General features: G+C 37.3%; 1 protein-coding gene across 2 annotated transcripts in view; it reads left to right on the top strand.

Moving 5' to 3' along the window:
- The window catches only part of CYTH3 (cytohesin 3), a 48,294-nt gene that overhangs the window by 11,157 nt on the left and 14,066 nt on the right, over positions 1 to 23,071 (top strand). Inside the window, exons 1-5 of one of the 2 annotated variants that reach the window (XM_062634152.1) lie at positions 5,278 to 5,410; positions 15,730 to 15,812; positions 16,357 to 16,421; positions 16,847 to 16,913; positions 21,120 to 21,238. In XM_062634152.1, the coding sequence (XP_062490136.1) occupies positions 5,293 to 5,410; positions 15,730 to 15,812; positions 16,357 to 16,421; positions 16,847 to 16,913; positions 21,120 to 21,238 (452 nt within the window). In that variant the 5' untranslated portion in view covers positions 5,278 to 5,292. Of the gene's footprint in view, positions 1 to 5,277; positions 5,411 to 15,729; positions 15,813 to 16,356; positions 16,422 to 16,846; positions 16,914 to 21,119; positions 21,239 to 23,071 lie in introns of those variants that run through there. The other variant, XM_062634160.1, reaches the window with a different exon arrangement.

The following is a 23,071-nucleotide window of genomic DNA, read 5'->3' as shown; positions in this document are numbered from 1 at the left end:
CTTCCAACTCTGTAGACAGTGCTTTGGTGCAAGATTAAATGAAATAAGTGAGCAATATAGCAGGTATATGGAACGGTGAGAATACTTCATGATGATCAAAATAATGCATCCTTTTTTCTTTCAAAACAGTTGTTTTTCCTTATTGTTAAAAAGGTCATATTTCTGAAGTTTCTGTATAATTGTAGCCAGTCATCCTGTTTCCTAGTTATTTGTGACTAGGGATGCCGGTGTAGAAATGCATTGTCCTTTAGGTATCTGCTTCCTTTCCATATTTTCCTTCTGAATTTAACTTACTGGTGGAGTCCAAGTGGCTACCTGTATTTCAGAATTCTTGTACTATTACGCTGAGTCTTTAATTTTGGATGTTGTTGCTCAATCAGTTTGTAATTATGCTAGTCTAATTTAATAAGCTTAACAATAGTATACAAATTGTAAGTCCTAATTGACTGGAAGAGCTAGCTTAAAATACAAGGAGTTATTTCCATTACTCGTGAATTATGCTCCAGTCTAACTACTGTTTCCAGCATAATCCTGGATAGTATTAGTGCATTCCTTTCCATGTGCTTTAATTGGTTGTCAGTAGCAATTTTTTTATTGGGAGGGAATAAAAAAGGAGCAGGAACTGTGGTTGGTCTGTTGACTGCTGGACAGCCTGGCATTTTTTCGCACAGTGGTAGAAGATAACAGCAACAACAGTTTATTTTCCTTCCTGAGCTAGTAGGAACTGCTCTGTGCCATCAAAGGGGAAGTAAAATGCAGACAAAACACTGTGCTTTGAAGGCGAAATACTTCCAACAAAAAACTATTGCAATGCAAAAATATCTATGATGTCCACGTAGCAGTGTAAAATCGTTTTTGGAGTTCTTCAACGTGGTCACTGATAACCGATTGTAAGAATGAGATTTTGGTTCAGTGGCAGGACTGCTGCAGTCTATGGATGAGTGACAATAACAGTTGATACTATTTGCATGGTGACTGAATTCACACTGTTCAGTGTGTTTTGTAAATCTGCGGCTTTTTTTTTAATTGGCATGTATTCCTTTTTCTGTTTAAGCAAATGATGACACTTACTTTGTTCTATTACTGCATCGGGTGATGTATGTGGTGGCTATATTTGAGCTTTAGTCAGATTGTTTTCCAAAGACTCTTGTTTATCTTCTTTGTATTTAAAATTATTACAAGGCAAATAATTTGCTTTCCCTCTTTTTTTTTTTTTAACATTGCAGTGATTAAACAAGCACTGCTACTTAATTTTATCCTTGATTTGCAAGAATGGTAATCAAAATGATTTTCTCCAGGTTTTTCAGGATCATGATCTTTATTTGAATCGTGAAGAGCCTAAAGGAATCTCTTTTGGTTTAATTGTTTTCTTGAAGCGCAGGTCAACTTACAGTGCATTTTGCTAAACTAGTTGTATGTAGACTCTGCCAATGTCAAAGACCATTGAAATACAGCAACTAGAACAAGAAACCTTGCTTACAGATTTGCTTTGAGATGTTTTGTCTATATTCATGATGTATTATAAATAAGGTCAGAAAATATTCATGGCCTGAGAATAAAATCTGCCACCTGAATTGAAGAAAGTGGTATGATAATGTCTTTCATCTTTGAGAGACACAACACTGCATTTCAACTGTTAGTGCATTGTATTTTTCTCTGTAGCTCATGTGGACTTAGATGTTTTTCTAATGTGATGGGAGAACATCAGAAGGTCCTTCTCATATTTGAGGAATAACAGTATGACAATTCTAGCAAAGTTTTGGCTTTTCAGTTCTTCACTTTACATTTTGAAGAAAGGGTTTCCTGCTGAACAAACACGTTAGCCTGCTAGCGTTTTCCTGTATTTGAATTGTGAACAGTCAAATGACTCAAAAGAATTTATGTTACAGTAGATACAGGGTTTTAACCTAGAATATGGCATACAATAAATCTATTCAACTAATCAGTCTGCTTCCTTTCCCTTCCACCCCCTTGCAGCTGAAAGTTCATCAGTTTCTGCTACTATATCTAGCTTCCTCTTGAGACTTTCTGGAATAGAGTTAACAGTGGTAGCAGGCATTAATGAACAATGTTGTGATTATATTCTGTGGGTCTGTCTAAGTTGTCATTTTTCCATTGCTAATAATTCTCATGGAAACTACGTCAGTCTATTTAATATGAGCACATTATGCGTGCCATGCAGAGCTGCATGTTGTAGTGTTTAGTGAAAGCATGTACATCATCAGTAAATCAGTAGAAAATATTTTTTAGATTTCATCAGTGACCAATCTGGCCATTTTCCATTTGAAATGGAAAATTTATGGTAAGATTTTCTGTTCATAACTTCTTAGCTGGAATAATGCAGGATGGGTGGACTTCCACTGATAGTTTGAAATAATTATACTTCGAGGTTCTTTGGTGTATGATAAGATGTAATAAGGCCAGAAAGATGCTGAGAGGACTGGAGCACCTCTCCTGTGAAGACAGGCTGAGAAGGCTGGACCTCAGCCTGAAGAAGAGAAGGCTCTGGGGAGACCTTAGAGCAGCTTCCAGTGCCTAAAGGGGCTAAAAGAAAGCTGAAGAGGGACTTTTTACAAGGACAGGTAGTGCTAGGACAGAGGGGGATGGCTTTAAACTGGCAAAGGGGAGACTTAGATTGGATGTTAGGAAAAAAATATTCATTATGAGGGTGGTGAGGCCCTGGCACAGGTTGCCTAGAGAAGCTGTAGTTGCCCCTTCCCTGGCAGTGTTCAAGGCCAGCTTGGAAAGGGTTTGGAGCAACCTGGTCTAGTGGGAGGTGTTCCTGCCTGTGGCAGGAGGTTGAAACTGGATGATCTTCAAGGTCTCTTCCAACCCAAACCATTCTATAAGGTACAACTGTGGAAGAATTCAGGAAAAATAAAAATTAGTTGCTTTCATTTGTCTTAACCTTTGTAATCTTTCATGATAAAATATTTGTCATAGCTAATGACATCTAACAGCCTGATTAAAAACTTGTAGAGCAGTGATTATTGTTGGCCTTTTTTCTTAAAGGATCAAAATACAACCTTTCAGAACTTTCTGGACATGTAGAGATACTGGCTGAACATTTGCAGCTTCAGTTGGTATGGTACTTGGGTGTTCTGATTGAAGTTCAAATACTTCAGCAAAGTTTTGAGATCAAATTTATTAAGACATTGAAGAGATGGTAGGACAGGTTTTGTAAGTGAAGAACCTTGGAGAAATAGTTTGTGCAGAATCTTGAAGTGGACTGTAGACTGGCCTGTCTCAGTTGTATGCTGTCAGGATTGTTGGTGGCAAAAATCTATGCTTAATAATGTCATTACTTCTATTACCAACTGTTTTTCCTAGTGGACAGAAATACTTAATTAAGAGTTTATTTGTGAATGGTATTGTGCAGATGTTATGTACTCATTGCTGTGTTGTCCATCTTTGTGAAATATGGAAGAAACTCTAAACTGCATTAGCAAATTTTCTCACTAATTGCATGAGCTGTGTCATCAGAATTGCAGACACTGTTGCTACAGACTGCTTAACAGAAGTTACAGCTTGGTGTTTCTGGTTGCCCTAAAGCAAATTTGATTGCAGATATGTTAATAAGAGTCAGATATTTTCAGCCTTACGCAAAGTTTGTATAGTTAAAGCTCATGCCAGGTGGAGGAGTACTCTGAATAAGAGACTTACCTCTCTGGAAATGTGCTTAGAAGAGGCTACATTTAATCACATTGACTATGAAGCTGGTATCTGTGGGTAAAAGCTAATTAATTTCTGTAGGTTTTATTAATTTAGGAAGTGGTATCTTTTATTGTTACCTTCTGTGTCATGTTGTGGGATAGCAGAACTAAAGCATTTGGTCCTATTCAATTGTTTTCCAGTCAACAAAAATGTTTCCTATTTGAGCATGGCAGGATGAAGTGGAAATCTGAGAAAGAATGTTTATTAATAGGAGCAGCAGGAGCTGGTGGATTTAAAAAGAGGTTGAGGGTCAAATGCCAGTTGCTGAAAGTTTTTAAATCTATTCATTTTCAGGGAAAATTATGAATTTTATATGCTCTTAATCAGAGACATCGAGAGTAATAAACTAAACTGCTATGGTCTTTGAAGTTGTAGGGGTATGATTTTTTTTCTTGTTAAGTACTTAGCTTAAAATGATTAAATTATTTGAAAGTAAAATGTTCATATTATTTTTCACTGATCTCTGGAAGGAATGCAGTGATTTTGCCAGTATTGGGCAGAAGACAACAGCTTAGAAAGGGCAGCAGACCTGGCTGAAACTGTTAGGGAAAATTTAAATGGGAAGAATGTATTTATTTAAGCGAGGTTTTGATCAGAATGCTGGAAGATCTGCTTGGAGTATGAAAAAACCTTTCTGTAACATGGAGCTTATGCCTGTACTTATCAGGATTCTAGCATTGCTGAATGTGCTCTATTTTGGAAGTATGGTGAACCAGATTTGGTATGAACTGCTGATGGTCTTTTGCCAAGCAAAGAACAGGAGACCAGGGGTTTGATGTTACAGTAAGTGGATCCATCCAGCAAACTTCTTGTCAGTGGACCAGATAAAAAGCTTTTATGTCTGGATTAGTGACCTGTCAACCTAATTGTTTCATGGTGTGATAACAACCCGACAGTTCACAACAGTTAGTTGTACTCTTTTCTGAGTAATCTGAAAATGCTTTACCATCTTATACTAAGTCTTATGATTCCTTCACTAACAGATCTATGAATAAATTCCTGACTTCTCTTAGTGCCCTTGTAGGCCACAGGGCACATGGCCAATGGGCCTGTTGATGTAATAGCAAGAAGCTGGAGCAATTCAAGCCTAAGATGGCCAAGAAGAAAATATTGTACTACCTGTAGTGCATTTCTCTCCATGTACTGCAGCTCAGTGTTTTCCATAGCAGGTATCAGGGTTACTTTTTTGGAGGAGACTGCAGGATTGTTGAAAACTTAACATGACATTAGGCCTCACATTGTGCACAATGTTGTACATCCTGGAATTTGTCTGGTTTGGGGGGAAAGTAATTGCTACTTGAGCAGTTATTTGATGAGTGAGCAGTCCTGTATGGCACTCTGTACCTGCCTTTTGGAGGCAGTCTTTCAAGTCCAGCAGTTGCTCCACCACTTTCAGTGTGCGTATCTTGGAAAATGAATAAATAGAAAGCTTCTGCAATAAATACTGCTTCTGAAATTTAACTCCAGGGCTGTGTCAGGCAGGGATGATGGAAAGGAAAAGATGAACTTTGCCTTGCTTTTTCTGAAAATTGGATTTGTGTGCTTTAGAAACTGCCAGCAATCCTGCGTAACTGGCTAATGTGCTCCACTAATGAGCAAAGTACAGCAAGCAGCTCCCTTCTTGCCAAGAGTAGATGTTACTGGAAATGTGTAACAGAAAGACTGTCTGAACCCCAACTGTTATGCTGGGAACACAGTAGGTCTGATGAGCTGTGCCTGGATCTTGAGCAGGATTTGAGGGTACTGCTGGCGGGCAGTTGCAGGGGCTGAGCTCTGGGACCCCCCTGCAGCTGCTCAGCGACATTCCTGTCAATTTTCCATGCTGCTACTTGAAATGGATCTGACAGGAATGTCTGCTGCTATTCTGGTGTGTTTGCTTTTCAAGTATTTTTTTCCAGGGTCTATCCTAGGAAAAAATGTAGGTGCTGGCCAGCCAGCCATTTCCTCTTCCCAGAAACTGGGGTACTGTGGGAAATGAAGCCATTTTGTAAGGGCAAAGCTGAAACACATTGCTACAATTTGATTTTATTTTCTTCTCATAACATTTCAAAAGCTGAGGGGAACAACATGTTCTTGTTTGCATCTTCCTTTTCTGAGAGTTGAAATGATCTCTGCTTTCAGGAGTTGTCCCATTCTTGGTCCAGATGCTTGGATCCTGGAGCTGAAAGCAGTCCGGATTGGCAGCAGGACATCTGTGGTTAGTCCTGTTGTTCATAAGGACTAGTGGGAGTTGTGTGCCAGCGGGAGATGCAGTATCACTGGTTTCCTTTTCATCCACACATATCCCTTGGGATTGTTGGGGAGAGTGAGTGTCCTGACCTAGTTGACAAGGAAAAGGAGTCAATGGAGGGGGATTTGCTTAGTAGTTTAAATGTTGCCTCGTACTCAGCAAAGTTGCTAGAAATCATCCCAAACCCTCTGAAGTGAACACAGAGCCTAATCCTGGTCAGTAGTAACAATAGTTCAAGCAGTTCAGCTTCTCTGTCCATATGAGTTTCCACTTTTTTGACCTGTTTTCCACCAGTAGCGTGCTGATAGCTCTCCCATGCTGGTCAGCTTAGGAGTACATACAGGACTACTTTTGTTCCCTTAGAGGAGAGCAACTTCAGTGGCATTGGTGGACTGCAGGTAGTCCAGCGTTAACCATTTCCTATTTTACATGAAAATGGAATGTTGTATAACTCACAAAGGTGGATATTCTTTGCTAATTTTCTGATCTGGATTTCAACTAGATAATGGCTTGATATTATATAGTTTAATGTGAGTCTATGGAAGACTTAGTGGAAATCTGCTAAAGCTTGCTTACCTGAAGTTTGTAATTCTGCAGTTGGTTAAAGCAGGTTTTAAAGTGGTTTTTAATTGCTGTCAGCATTGCCTGTATGATTGGCTCCATCAGAAGTTAACTGTGCTGTCGTAGAAACCAGTCATGGATCCATCCAGTCCCTTTCCATCCCGTTCTTTGTATAATTCTATGTAGTAATACACTACACTTTTATTGAGGAGGAAAATAATACAAAGTAAAAGGCACATGATGCTTCTGTTTAATGGCTTAAAAGATCTTACTCTTGGAAAGCAGCTACACTTCCTAATTTTTCAGAATTTTCCCTTCCTGCCACAAACAAGCAAAATCCACTGCTCTTTTACTGCCCTTTGCACTGTAATGAATGAAGGGTTTCAATTAAACATGTCATATCTTAATATGTCACTTAGCCATGCTGTGCATACTTGGCATGGTGACCTGTTCCTTTCACCTCGTATGTAATGCTGGGGCATGGGGGAACCCTGGTTTCCTTCCCAAGACTCCCACTTAAGAGTGGCTGTTCTGCACTGCAAGTGGATGCATTGTATGCTGTCAACCCGTGGTCTCTACAGGCATTATAAATTCATCACAGCATTATAAATACAAGCTTATAAAACAGCAAGACAGTGAAAGTCTGTGCATCTTTACTGATGGTGCTTAGCACTGTGAATTTCATCCCACATTACTCCGATGTTACTGTTTTCCCTACTGAAAGAGGACTATGATGATTAGATGATAGTTTGACAGTGTATAGCTGGAACACTGTAATCAGAATGGTGGTTCATCAGATTCTTGAACAGTGATTGGTAACTGGTGCTAATGAAGGCACATGTTATCTTGGATAGTATTTCCTGCATCTGTGCTGATCTGTTCATACCCCTCTCCAAAATGCGTACCACTACAGTGTGCCCAATATTTCCCTTTATAAGTTCCATGTTAGCTAGCATAATTTTTTTTCTGCACTTCTTAAATATGCATGGGCATGCATATTTTAACGCTTTATATTATTAATGAAAGTATTAATGTATTTGGGTAGGAGACTTAGAATGCTAAGTTAAACTCTGCTTTCTTTTCATATTCAGTAATTTGTATTTACATATTTTAGACAGAAAAGTTGGCCTAGAAGCATCTTCTGATCTCGAAGCAAGAATAGAGTGACTTCAAAAGAAAAATGCTTCTAAAGGGAAATCCGCACATATCTATTTTTAATATCAGGTTGAACTACTTTTAGGATTTAAAGAATACAGCCTATAAGGGGGGGGGTTTGGGGCTGAGCTAAGCTGGTTTTAGCGCCGGCTGACATCGAGGGAGTTGCTGTCCCCTGTACTCCCTGCTGCCAGTGTTTTCTCTTGCATTGGCTTGGGCGATTCTGTGGTCCTTCAGTGAAACCATTTGGCCTGCTAAATGGAGAAAAAACAAGCCCAGAAAAAAAAGGGATCCAGGCAGGATTATATATCCAGGACCAGCAAGTGGCAAAGTGATGCAGGAACATACAGGAACCAGTACCAACTTGCTAGCTGTGAAATCTTGCTCAGAGCTGGTGCCTGTGTGGTTTTAATTCTTTCTCCTCAAGTGATGCACCTTTATGTGCTTAAAGGTGGTTCTTTTACTTTGTTGTTGCAAAACACGTGGTTTCCTAATGGAAATACACCAGAGTGATGAAATAAGATACATTATTGAATATAGGATGTAAAGGAGGTAAATATAATGTATTAGTAGTCTTCAGTACTGCCTGTTCATAACAGAGCATGGACAGTAAAAAAGAAATACTCAATAACTTAAACACACACTGCTTTCAAATGGCAAATATCTGTGTCAATGGTGTAATTAGGAACTAAAAATCAAGGTGTGTGTCTCTCCAGCTCTTTCTATTGGCAAATCTATGTAGCTAGGTAAAGATGTAAAGTTTTGAAAGTTGTTGTAAGGTACCTATTTGTGCTTCAGTGCCATTAAGAAGGGCAACTAATAGCTAGCAGCAAGGGTTAGCAGCTCATGCAAGAGCTATGAAAAGCCTTTATACCCTCTTCTTCCACTTCACAGCTGTTGTTGCTCATGTTATCTACATGCAGTTTGTAAAGGTACGTGTGCCTCAGTTGTTTGCTGCAAAATCCTGGTCCATCAAGTTCAAGAAATGCGTTTACTGTGGTTTGTACTTTATAGACAGAAGCATATTTGCAGCAATGGCAAGCTTTGCCTGGCAAGGCAGCACTCTTCTGTGTGTGACAGCTGAAACTAAATGGGTTTTGGTAAAATGTGTATTGGATTTTTATTTTTTTTTTTCCCTTTTTTAACTTGATACCAGTTCTTACGTGGACCCTGACTTCATTCAATTTTGGAACTACCTACTTTCTGCTTGACTAGGCATCTTGGCACTAATTAAATTATATATAGCTATTTCTGAGCAGGACAGAAACAGTCTTACCTTATTTGAAGTAATTCTTGTGGATTATAATAAATGCTGTTTGTTTTTTTACAAGAGATTATTTCACACTTGGCAATGCAGTTACTCTGCTGTCTCTTTTGTATAGAGTAAAAATGTATTCCATATTTCCAATTTTTTTATGCTTTTGTTTGTTTTTTCAAGAACACCTGGATGTGAATCACTGATATCATTAAACCTACCTTACAGTACAAGTAAAGAAAAAAAATCCTAAAGATTTACTGGGTCATGTCACAGGGAAACAGTTTCCCCTAAATTCCTGAAAACGTATTTTCATGTAGTAATAGGATTAATACTGTTAGGGATCCTCCCCAGCCATATTATTAGAAGCCCAAAAGGACAATATCTTAACAATAACTTGCCTGTAAAGTATGTCCTTATCCTTGAGTGGAAAAATATTTGCAGGACTGTCTTGTGATGGTGTGATTTCCAGCAGCTAAACAATAACAACAACGGATGTGAGTCTGAGGTTCTCTTCTGGGTTTGGCCACTAATGTGTTTTCTGCCCACAGTGTCCCTTGTGACTGAAAGCTCTCAGAATAACTCTGTGAGCCATGGACTCGGCCATAAATTCCTCATACCACTGACTGCTCTTTTTTCTGTACGTGAAAGGATGCTGTGTACAGGATTATTTGTCCTCTTAATGGAAGTGTGATTGCTCCTATGTTAGAGCATGATCAGCAGTGACTAAGTAGCAAAGATGAGTGCAGAAGGGTAGTTAAAAGAAGGAAGCAATCATACGCAACTAGTTTTACTGATTGGATTTAATGCAGCTATAGTTTGATTTTGCACTGTGAAATAAATCTGTTCAAGAGGATGTCCTCCTACAAAAACTTCTGTGGAATTTTTAGTAGTCACAAGTGGTCACAGCTTTGTTTATACATCTCATCTGAAAGCTGGAAAATGTTCCTATAATTAAGTTGAAAAAAAAAAGGGAGCATGTAGGGGGAAAGGAAGAGGGAATAGCCTGAGAATATCCTTTGAGAAAAATGTCCTGAGACAATCAGATTTGTTCTGAGATGAATGTGTGTTATTTTAAAGGCCAGAAGAAACATGTCTACCCATTCGGTGTATGGGTGAGGATAGGTTTGTTTAGTTTTCAGCCTTGCGATGTGTAAATATCTTTACACTTGCAAGATATTTCAATTGCAGCAAAATTAAATTCAGTCAAATTGATCTTTGCTTGGAATGGGAATACTTGAGACCGCCAACTTGGGGCTGACACACAAGAAGGAAAATATTTATCTGTATGAAACCAGAAAGTTAATTGAGCAGTAGGAGTTAGGGAGTTGTGTTGCTTCATAAGTGGAGTTACAGAATTAGTATTTTGTCTATCATTAGATATTGTAGATGATTACTTTCTGCTGGCTGTGGGTTATTTTACTGTGTCCTCCTGGGAGACTGAACTCCGACGTCAGCTGAAGTGGTGGAGTGAAGTGGCTTTTCTTTACACCTTGACTGGTGACTGCTGATCCGAAGGCTAGTAAGAAAAAAAAAGGCAGGAGTTTTGGTCCATATAATACCATTCAAGAGGTAGAAAGGATTTAATTTTCACTGCTGAAAATGATTGATGTGTATGGGGTAAGAACTTGGAAATGATTAGATTTTTGTCCCTTATTATGTGTGTTCCTAATTTTTACTAACCTGTGTGACTTTCTTTGCAAGTTGGTCTGTTGCAGTTCTTTCTCAATTTGGAAAAGGCCTTTATTTTTTTTTGGTGCCAGCTTGTTCAAAAATGCTTCTTGTGTCTTTGTAAATGTCAGAGTTGTGGACTGATGCTCTTGTTTGGATACTGTACTTGGGTTGTCAGCAGTGGAAAATTGTTTAACATGTTTAATGGTTTAAAGTGACAACACAACTGCGAGGCAGTACACCGATTTCTGTGGCAAGCTACAGTTGGGTTTTGGTTGGGTTTTTTTCTAATGCATTTGGAGTAAACAAACCTGCATTGAAAGTATATTCCAGTAAGTATTAGTTTACAGGAAATTTATTTATGTCTAGGTCAGTTATGGTAATTGAAGAGAGATAGGCCAAGTTGGTATGTATTAATTTTTTTTCCTTTTTTTTTTTTTTTTTTTTTTTTCTGTGAGGAGGAGGAGGAGTAGCAACACTGCTTGGCCAAGAGTATAATTTGTATTTTCAACAACTTTGTTCCTCTTAAATAAAATATCATTAGATATACTGACTTTCAATTTAGTAGCAGCTAAAACTGAAGTTTTAGGAAAAGGAAACACTCCCTGTAAACTAAATGGTTTTCCCACAAGCGAGTTAGATTAGAACATTGTCTTTATTTAAAGATTAGACGATAGCATGAAAGCATACTGCAACTGCAGTTTGTTCACTATACTGAATTGCTTTTTTTCTTTTTCAGTATTTAAATGTTCATGTTAACTCCTCCCATCCTGTCTACTTTGTGTTTAGATTGGTGAAAGACAAAAAACTTGAAATGACTTAGAGAGGATAACTAGAAAATTTGTCTTACAGCACAAACACGGAATACATGTTCTATGAGCTCTTCTGCATGGGGGATTACATGAACACAAGGTTAGAAAAAGCAGAAGCGTTCAAGCTGCTGAGGTCATAAAGGTGGCTTATGGAAGGTGCCCTGCCAGGGCAGAGCATCACTTGTCATGTTATCTGCTGTATTTGCTTAGGACTGTAAAGATGTTTTAATGCACTGTTGTTATTCATTGGCCATTTTCCATCTTCCATTTGCTTGTCATGAGTCTAATAATCAGCTTTGACACAAAACATCTCAACTGTGGTTTTCAATTTTTTGAGTCAATAAAATGAATATTTTTCTTTTCAAACTGTAGCTATTAAAAGTGCTTATTCCATTTTCTAAGAACACCTGGCTACCGCAGCTTTACAGGTTTGCTTTCCAAAGAAAATTATTTTCAGGCTCTCACTGTGGTCCCTGTGTTGCATGTTGCATAAGGCACCTCATGCTCAAGTCAGAAGAACCGATTGCCATTTGCAGCTGTCACTGAAGAAACATTTTATTATTTAGAAGTGGAATGTAGGATTTTTTTTTTATTTTCTAGATGTTCATTAGGGATCAATAAAAAGCAAAGAACAATTGACATGAAAAAGAGTAGATCCTCACTTCTTAGTTGTAAGGAAAAGGTTTAATTAATGGTGGGTGCCCTTTTGTGTTAATGTGGGGGTTGTTTTGTTTTTGTTTGGTTTTAGCTGCAGTTGAGTATCTTCCACTCTTCCTTTCATTTAAGGTAGGCACATCCTCCAATATTACTATTTCAAAGACCTTTATTGAAATAGAGAAATATTGTTAAATTTTGGTTTAAGACAGAGAATCAAAACAGGGACAATAGGCAAAGTCATGTAGCTTCCTGGAGAAGTTCAGAAGTTCAGCCTCTGAAGTTGCTGTAATGCCACATACAGTCTCTTTAAGAACCATTTTTTTTCTGGTGAGTTCATTTTTCCACTGATGATTTCTCACTAGTGTGAACAGCAGCACTGAAGAAGAGAGTGGTGAAGCACAACCAATAGAAGGATGAGAACAAGGCGGACATCTTCAGTGTCTTGCACACATGCCAGTTTATGGTGAGGATAGGATGGTGCACTTAGGAATCATCCTGTCAAGTCAGTCATCCCTTCTCTGTGCTGGGAGTGTGAGTGAAAGTAAAATATTGAGTATATCAATAGTTTCTGGAAGCTGAACAGTATTGTAACCCTCAGTTGCCTCCTGGTTCTTTTATTCTTATCAGGGATACCAAAATCTTTTGGCTCTGGTATTAATACCATTATTTAAAGATGTTGCATTGTTATGCAATTGTCTCTTTAATACTAAGTGCTCTCCAAGTGCAGAATTTTCTTTTCCAGTAGACTTTCCTTGTCTTGCATCTGGCAGATAAATACTTGATGTTATTTCCTAATGCAAAAGGCAGTCTGACTCCATTTAGTTTATTTCCTTCTTGTCTAACAGTATCATTAATTATACTGTGAGGGTTGTGTCTCTGCTGTGGCTGTGATCAGAGCAAAGGAAAAAACCACAACAGACAGTCTTTGGGTGCTGGAGGGAAAGTATTGAGGTGTTTGGTTTCTTTTCGTTGGTGGGTTGCCTGAGCATAGAAAACTATATGAAATCAACATGAATTGTGACAGCAATTTCACTTGTTCTAGATATTCCAAAACTGTTCTGAGTGTCAAGGATTTGTGATAGCAGCTAATCCAGAGATTTGATACCTCAGCTTGAAGAAAAATCAAGTACACCCTGTTAAATCTCTTTAATTCTTAAAGATTATTTTCTGTTTGGGTTCTGATTAGTATTTCCAGCTGCCAGCAAAGGTGAGAGTCACGAAAACGTCTGCTGTGGCAAAAAGTTGAAAAATTAAAAACTTTTACTAATGCTAGTACTGCAAAATTTTAATCTAATTTCATCTACTGAAGTAAGACTACAGAAATGCTTTTAAATACACTTCAGCATACTTCCCAGCTAAGAGAGTGATTGATTATACACAGTTTGCCTTTTTAACAGTCGACGTTGCATAACAGTTGTAATTTTTTGTTTTAGTCTTTGGTTAACTAATTGGAGTATTTTTGGTATGGGTATTTACATAGTGTTCATGTAGTCAAAAGATCTTCTGAGGTTTAAAGTCTTAAAGTATACACGTAGACAAAGATGTGATGGAGGCGCGTGTATTTATAAGGTTTGATGTAAAAAGAATCTTATCAGTATTTGCATCAAAGAACTTTTTAGGAATGGGTGGATTGGGTGGATTCCTGATGAGATGAAGAGAAAAAGTAGGTAAACATATTGAAACCTGGTATTCGTTCAACAGAAGACTGTTATTTCCTAAACTGGAAGTAATTTAATCATGTTTGTATCTGGAGTAGTTAAATGAGATCATTTGCCATAATTACTTCATGTCTAACAAGGCCTGTTGCCATTTGGATTTTATATTATGATTTGAATCATGAAAGGAGCTTAACCACTGGATGTTGAAAATAACCAATATATTTCATTATTAACATTTGAATGAAGACTGTGTTTCAAATGTGGCTTTAAAAATCTATCAAGCCAAACCTTTGCTTGTGATCCTGTTGCTACAGTCTGTGACGTGTATGACAGAAACAGCTTTAGCCATCCCAAGTGATGGTATTTGTTGTGTGTTGCTGCTGGGACAGAGCTCCTTAAATGTCTTAATAATTATTTTTGTCATTCCATCTTACTGAGGGGTAAAAGGAGCAGCTATTCTCTAACTAAGTAGCTATTTCCAACAAAAGTGGGTAGCATTAAAACTGCTGTTATAAGATCATCGCAAAGGAGGTGAATATTTGTGGTTAATATCTACTGCTGTACAAGTGAGCAGGAGTAATCTGTCCAAAGAAATTTCTTGTTAGGGAAAGCCTAATGGCTCAAGAAAAGCAGAGGGTTTGTGTAAATAAGTCTTCACATTTGCTGGTTGTCAGGCAGAGCCTGCAGGATAAAGGGCTGATGCTAGAGTGAGTGGTGGCCATAGGAGTGTAGAGAAACGTGTTTGCACCTTCAGTAGCAATAAATTTTTATCAGCATTTATATAACATTTGTTTTAGCAGAGCCAAGGAGAGACCTAAAATGGACTTAAATACTTCAGACTCACTTAAATGATGTTAAACAAAACCCACAAATTTAAGAAGCACTGTATTAAATAATTGATTCTGACTGTGTGTTTATTTGTATATCCTACAGGTGGAAAGGATTTACTGTTAAGAATGTTAGTAGTATTGTACTTACCTGCTGCTCTGCCCTTCAAAGCGAGCAAATGAAGGGGTACTGCTAAAATTATGATGTTGTCTGAAGTCAGCACCAGTATGCACCTCTTATATAGAGCTTTGGCTATTCTTTGGCTTTTGACCATGAAAGTTAATCGTGTCTTTTGAATCATAATTAATTTACATAAATTTTGGTTTGTTATAGAGATAATTGGAATGAAGCAGGCTTGAATATAACAATTAATGTGTAGAGCCAAATCTTCCCACAGTTTCCTTTGTGCCACTTTAACGACAGATTCTGTCCATAGTCATTCATTCAGTTACTTTACTTATGATTTTATAAAGTAGAATTCCAATAAATTAGTGTTGTTGGTGTAGGGATTTTTTTTTGGTCGGTTGGTTGGTTGGTTTGGGTGGGGTTTTTTGTTTGGTTGTTTTTTTTTTGTTTGTTTGTTTTGTTTTTTAATTTTTTTATTTTGTTTGTGTGTGGCTTTCCCCCTCCATTCACCCTGAAAATGATCACAGCTTAAAAAAAAAACAAGCCCACATGCCCTGAGGATTCATGTAAGCTTACTTTTCTTAATCGGGTTTATTCAGTTTTCTGTGATGACGTGTATTTGGAATAGTTAGGGTTGGAAAGGACCTTAAGATCGTCCAGTTCCAACCCCCCTGCCATGGGCAGGGACACCTCATACTAAACCATGTCACTCAAGGCTCTGTCCAGCCTGGCCTTGAACACCGCCAGGGATGGAGCATTCACAACTTCCCTGGGCAACCCATTCCAGTGCCTCACTACCCTTACAGTAAAGAATTTCTTCCTTATAGCCAATCTAAGCTTCCCCTGTTTAAGTTTTAACCCATTACAAAGAGCAGAGAAGTTTAAGTCTGAAGTGTACTGAGAGATGAATGCCTGTGTAGTACTGCAAGTTTGGTGAAAACTTTCCAGAACAGAGGTGGTTTGGAAATGAGGACTGTGCAGAAATTATTTGTTCTGTTTTCATATGGGATCATCTCTCATATTTGCAAATGGTAAAAGACTCTACATTTTGTTTTATTCCAGTGCCTGATGACCTCTCCATAGAAGAAAGAGAAGAGCTTTTAAATATTCGTCGCAGGAAAAAAGAGTTGATTGATGATATTGAGGTAATTGATTTATCTGTAAAGATCCTTAAAGGGCTGGTTCAGTAGATTAAGTTACAGTAAACTGCTGTATGAATTCCAGATGATGGTTTTAAAAGCATATAAATGGCTTAAGCTAAATTCTGTCAATGTATAGGATTTATGCATCATTTGTGTGCTTTTGAAAAAGATAGCTTTTGGATTTAATGTAGTATGTATCATCTGTATACAATTGATCTGTGTAGTCAAGAACTCGTTAAACAGCAGATTTACATACAGGGTATAAGTAAGTGAAAAATCTGCATAAAGAAATCTTACACTGAAATTGATTTGGTCTCAGTGCTCTGCCATGAGCCCGCACTGGGAGTTCAGATCCGTATTTAACAGTCAAATCAGTTGTGGTAAAATCTCTAAGCTAAATATCTAAGGAAGCCACAAAATTCATCACTTTTCTTCAGGTGACTAGCAATTAGAAAATAAAACCTAATTGATCATATTAATGTAAGATAGATGATTTCAAAGAGTGTCTTAATGTAGATTAACATATTGTTCTTCCTTCTTTTGGCAGAGATTAAAATTTGAAATTGCTGAGGTTATGACAGAAATTGATAATCTGACTAGTGTAGAAGAAAGGTAAGTAGTGGTAACATGGACATGATTCAATAAAACCTTGGAACAGGTCTTCCAGGAATTGCAAATGAAAATAGCTTTGTCACACTAAGTAAACATTGGATCACCTTTATTTGGTCTGCTATAAAGTCTCTAAAGCCTGACTTTATCCTGTTCGGTTGTGCCATTCATTTGGATAGAGAATATGTTGGATAGAACATGAAATATTTCTGATTGATAATCATGCAGTTCTCTCAAGTTGGAATTACTTGAAGGAATTGAAAATAGCAACATAATTTTCTGCTTTATAAAAAGTGAATGTCTCCATTTTGTAATAGAAAATACAAAGTAGCCAAAATACAATTCAAATAAGCTCACCCAAAAGTTGCTGGTTTTGTAAAAGAGCAACTGATAACTGCTTATTGTTTCTTCTTTTTCTCCATGTGTAGCAAAACTACTCAAAGAAATAAGCAAATAGCCATGGGAAGGAAGAAATTCAACATGGACCCTAAGAAGGTAGAGCATGTTTGGTTTGGGCTTGGTTTTGTTTGTTTTGTTGTGGTTTTGTGGAGGTTTTTTGTTTTGTTTTGTGGGTTGGTTGTGGTGGTTTTGGTTTTGGGGTTTGTGTTTTTTTTTTTATTTTTCAGGAATCAAGTTCCTGCTTGTAATATGATCTATAATAAATAGAGTTTTCTTGAGAAAACGTTTCTGGTAATGTAAGTTCATAGGCCTTATTTGTATATCCTGTAACACACTGAGGAGAGGGTTAAATTAGAAACTTTTTTTCACTTAAGCAAACCTTTTTTGATAATGGAGACTGTTTATCAACAATCAAATATGCCAGTATTGATTGAGCTGGCTTGCAGAAAGATTACTTGCACCTGATAGAGGTGTTCTATGTTGATATGTCAAATATCATTCTATAGGTGTTTTGATGTTTGGCTATTAGTGAGGCCACACTTTTTTTTTTTTATGCCCTCTTTTTTTTTTTTTTTTCTTCCAAAATACCTTTCACAGGTTTTTTAATTTGTTCTCATCCAGGCTTTTATATTTGCATATCTAAATTCTGTTTGTGGAAAAGGCATGTATGAATATCTGTTTCTATAAATATATAGGTGTACCTATACGTCTTGTACAAACACCTACAGGTAGAAATTTGGTTACCAGTTTGAAGAAGTCTGCTGTGCATTTGGCCAAGAAATAGTTCATTTCTCTGGAGTACCTGTACTTTTCATGAATAGTTGTTAATTTTCAGCAAAATTCAGGGACATTCTCTTACAGACCTCTCCTGATAGATTTAAAAGAGGTGCTTTGACGTAATTGACCTTTAGTCTTGTCTTTACTTTTCATTTTACATTTTCCTTGTTTTGTTTTACTGTTTTGTTTTGTTTGTGGTTAAGATTCCATTTTGAATTTGTGAGGAGTCTTCTTTGAGGTCTTCTTGGAAATTGTTTAGCATTTGGTTTTCTGTGTTAGTTCTTGACATGCTTTCTTCCAAATTGTATTGAATTCAGTTACATTTTGGTGGCTTTTCTGTAATGTTCTGTACAGGGATGGCTGCTACTCTTCAGGCTGTTTTTAGTTTACCAGAAACACTCAAGTACTTCGAGATATGAAACTCTTTTTCAAGCTACTGACCATGTCTTGTGTTTTTCTTTTCCATTTGGTGACCGTCTAACTTCTATTCTGCTGAGGGCAGAATACCCCCAAATATCCTGGTAGTTAGCTGTTGTTCCCCAGCTCTTTCACGTCCTAGAAGTTTGTGGCAAAGTCACAGGATGATGTCAGATGCTTTCATTCCAGTGTTAACTATTTTTGTTACTGTGCTTGCTGGGTGAAATTATTTCTATAAATAGATGCTGTGGCCACATTACTACTGTAGTGTAATCTAAATGTGGTAGACTTACAGTGGTAAGTCTACTATTTGCTTAATAATGTCTGTGAATCAGTGGTGGCCTGCAGTAGCTGGCTGCTCTAAAGCTAGATCATCTTGTTTGCAGCTACTCCTTTAAATTACAGGCAGCCAAAATGTATGTCCTTGTAGTATTGAGAGAATTTACTTGGGGTCATTGTGAAAAGGGTGTTTTTCATTCATAAAGGAAGGGAAGATGGTCTCTAGAGTTAGGAATGTGAAGAGAACTGGGGTAATAATAGATGCACTGAATCCTCCAATTTCTCTTCTTTAAAAGCAAACAACGGAGCTCTAATGTTTTCAATTAGCAGGAGCATAGTGAGGTAATTTTCTTTTACCACTTTTGTTTGAAGACCTTTACGTGTTCTGGTGTGTACATAGAGAAATTCTCCCTCTTCCCCACACCCAGAAAACCCTCATTCAACATGGCTGTGCTTAATACAATTATGTGATGTAATATCACATACCTTGCTGTTTGGATTTGGTTAGCCAAGTGCAGGAAGGGCTGTAATGGTAAAGTTTGTAAAACATTTCAAGAATCCTTGCACAGAGGACATAAAGCTGTGCTTGAAATTCGCAGTACTGGAAATCAGTGCTTCCTGCGTTGGGCCCAGAAACTGGAATCCCTGTGACAAAAGTAGGGTTTAAATAACTGCAAAGTTTGTAATCAAGTTACTGTAAAGCCTATAAAATTCAAAGCAGATTTCATTGAAATCTGACTTTGGAAAAGCAATGTAATACCTGTGGTGAATGTTGAATATTTCTGTAGCTATGAATTTTGTGTGGGGAGATCGAACTAGTGCAGCTCTCTTCAGTCTCCTGTCAGTCTGCAGAAAGAAAATTTGCATCAAGACGAAAGTGTAGGAGGAGTTGATGGGGGTTTGGCTGGCCTATTTTACCATTTATTCCAGACGCTTGAGTTGTTGTCCCAGACAGATTCCTTTTCTTGTCTATTTGACTTCCGGTTCTTTAACATCCTAAGAATTAAAAAAAATAAAATCCAGAAAATGAAAGATTGTGTTGATTTTTTTTTTTTTTTTTAATTTTTTTTTTTTGGGGGGGGGGGGGGAATAGTATGTTAAAGTGCTTCTGTGCACAGAATTTTTATTTTCTATGCTTCTAGTCATATCCATTCCAGTAACATGTACAATGTTTTTAAAACTACTTTAGTCAGTCTAAGCGTTAATAATATGCTCCAGGTGTTGAAAGCGGGAATCTGCAACTGCCATTTCTGGTATTTCTTAAGGAAGTTTCTCTGTTGGTGACAGAGCTGAGAGCTTAATGAATAACTTGGTATGGGAAAAAACATAGTGTTTCATATTGAGATGATTTTTCTGTCCAAATATTTAGTTATCAAATAAGCTTTGAAGGGGTCATTTCTGAGGGAAGCTTGAGTATTTCTGCTTCAAGATAAAATGGATGTACTCTTTGAAACGAAATCATGTCTGTTCTGAAATGACTTATCAAAATACTAAGTTGTCAGAGTACTGGCCTGTCACTGAAATCAAGTTTTCAGATGGTGATAAAATTATTTTGAGAAAATTGTGTTCCAGAATTTATTATTTTTTTTTTCCTTGAAAGCTTTGAGCCTTGTAACATCACAGTGCATTTTCTTTGTTAAATTAGGTCAGCAAATTGACTTTATTATCTCAGGCAGGTAACAATTTCATTATAAAAAACCCAGAATCAACCAAATAGAAGGATAATTACTTTTTTGAATGTTACTGCAGGGTCTCCTGTGCTATAACAAAAAATAATGGGAGTCTTCCCAGTTGTAATGAGATAAACCTATTCAATTTGCAGAAATTGGGAAACTTCTAGTATTTCTGAAATTATGAAATATTCTGTTAGAAAATATTTGGAATAATTTGTTCAGCTCTTCTGACATACTTGGAATCCAAGGCATTAAGATTACTTACAAATGCCATTTCTACTTTTCACTAGCATGTCATTAACAGTTTTAAGAAGCACACAGGAATAGCTTTGTTGAGGCGTGTGGTGGGGAAGAAAAGAGCACTGTGTCTTTATGACCTGCTGAGTGTTGGAATAACATCCCTTCCATCCTTTATGTAATCTTTATGTAACTTCTAGTTTCCTTTCTTTACCACTTTGCAGTTCTCTGGGCATCCCTAGAATGTACCAGTTGTAGGGCCAGTAATTTATGGAGGCATAGGAGTCCAGGGGCTTGATCGAGTACCCACTGAGGGGCAGGGTAAGATTCTCCTCTTGGCTTTGGTAGAAGCTCCGTGGTAGAAGCTTGACTGGTTTGTGAATAGTCTAGTTCAAGTCCTCTGTGAATAGTTTAGTTCCAGCACAACCAGAAGTCGCTGATAAACTGTTTTAAACTGGTTTTAATATCTTCAGCCACAACTTCTACTGCAAGAAATGGCTTGATGTATTGGGTTGCAGTTTGTAGATTATAACAGATGCTTTATTTTGTGTCATGGTGGTAATTAGGTTATTGCTATGAGACATTTATACAATATTATGAACAGGCCAACTCAGGCAGTAACTCCAAAGAGCAACGTGGAATCATTATTCAGTTAATGTTTAATATTTCTATTGTTGAGGGATTCAAACTGCCACCTAGTACTTCTAGCCTTTCTAAAATGAATACTTACCTACCTGCTTATCTTAACTGAAAAACATTTACCATTTCATTAAAAAAGTCTGTAGGTTGATGTAATTCTTAATGTGCTATATATATGTCTGTGTCAGTATATTAATAACAAATGTTCTGAGTGGTATTTGCACAACTGCTTGTAGAAGAAAACATAACATTCCTTTTCCTCTGGAATTGCTCTTCCTAGGGAATACAGTTTCTGATAGAAAATGACCTCCTGCAGAACACTGCAGAAGACATTGCACAGTTCCTTTATAAAGGAGAAGGATTAAATAAAACGGTAATTGGAGATTACCTCGGTGAAAGGTAAAATAGAAATATTGAAAATTTTGTTCTTGAGTTTACAAAGCATACTTACAGATTTCGGTAGTTACCTTCCCCTTCACAGGCTTCATGAGAGCGCTACTGTACTACTCTGTGATCTATAAAAGCTACTGGGGGAAGTAAAACTGCTACGGTATTGTGACAGGGTTTTTTCTGTTAGGTTGTTCTTGTAGGCTACATTGTGGAATGATACTGAATTCATTGTAACTTACTGTTTTGAGAAAATACCCTTAAATTTGGCTGAAGTGCAGAATTTAATACCATAAGCTTTTGGAATGTCTGAGAGCTGCAACAGTTCCGGTAACTCTTGATGCTGTGCCAGACAAGGAGTGTTTTACAATCACTAGTAAGTGGGACAGCAGTTACATGCGGGCTTTAGTGTTGTCATCTTCTGTGCACACAGACTTCCCATTAGTAAGGAGGCATCAGAAATGGCAGCTGCACCATATCTTTGTCAATCCTAGTACAATAAACATGCAACATGCATATTTATGGACACTATTGCAAAACAGAGTCAAAATGCAAATTACTCCCATTGCTGTGCAACCCAGGAATTGATTTTGAAAAAGGTAGCAGAAAGAGACAGAAGAGTGGGCTGAAGTATGTGTATCTATATGCTTGCACATGTTCCAGGTCAGATACCAGTTACAGAGGTTTAAAAGTTGACTCATTTGGGATATACTGCTGGAGTGTATATGTTCTGGCAGATCCCTTTTGAGGCACCTGTATTCTTGTTAACAGCATCAACAGCTTAGCTTGTGCTTGGCAATTTCCTCCTTATTTTAATGGTGTCAATGAAAGTTTTTACTGTAATATGTAGATTTTGAAAATAGATCTTGGCTGTGAAGTTTCTGTATAGTACGTGTAGACATTTCAATAATTTTTATACAACAGCAGTATGTTGTTTCTCTTGAATATTTGGACTATCAGTATTATAAAATCACTTATATGTTAATGTCCATAATTGCAAAACTGTAACAAAGCTTGTATAAAGGAGTCTGTGTTTGGTTTTGAGAGCTGCATTCTATCTTGGTATTGTCATCTGAAATACTTTCAGTTTTTCTAGCCTTATTCCCAGAACTCCTGTACCAAGCAGAAAGGTTATACCAGTATGTCCAAGCCCACTGAAGTGATCAGTGATATTTTTATGACTATTCATGGGTTCAAATTGAAAATGAAAAAAAAAAATATTGCTCATTCTTCTGCATCCCTGGCAGAGATGCTGCTGAGTAGCACTGTGGTCTAATCTGAAAATGCAGTATTTCTTAATATTGCGTATATATACAGATAAATATGTAGTTCAGTTATATCTTCTAGATTTTTCAAGGTTTAAATAGAAATGTAGTGGATTTGATCAGGAAATTTTGTATATCTAGTTTATGCTAAAACCTAGAAGAGCAAAATTTAGAGTATAAGGCTAATACTTGTTCTGAATTACTGCAGCTTTCCATACACATAAGCAAAATCAATATTTGGCTTAAAGTAACAAAGTACCCCCATTGAATGGTTTCTTTCATTATACTGTTATAACACTTTACTGCACTGAAAACTAGTGAAGTTGAACTTTAAATGCACTTGAAAGTGCATTACTAAATCTCAGGAGAATTGCCTCATTTTGCTTGACAGAGGTGATGTGTTTTTGTGTTTACAAAATGGGGACATCTCAATGAATGAATAATTTGTGTTAAGGTACTTACTTGTGAGTGTTACTGAGCAGTCTGGCTATGCAGTTAGTGAGAAATGCAACACAAGTTCTGGTGGGTGCACACCTTTCTAATTTTGGGTGGAGGCTGATATGCAGCATTCTGTCTTGGT

The sequence above is a fragment of the Pezoporus occidentalis genome, unplaced genomic scaffold (genome assembly GCF_034315485.1).
Source record: "Pezoporus occidentalis ecotype Australia unplaced genomic scaffold, CSIRO_AGI_Poc_V1 ctg113, whole genome shotgun sequence".
In the NCBI taxonomy this organism is placed as follows: Eukaryota; Metazoa; Chordata; class Aves; order Psittaciformes; family Psittacidae; genus Pezoporus; species Pezoporus occidentalis.
The sequence above is the reverse complement of the archived record's forward strand: the minus strand, read 5'-3'. Positions and strand labels throughout refer to the sequence as shown.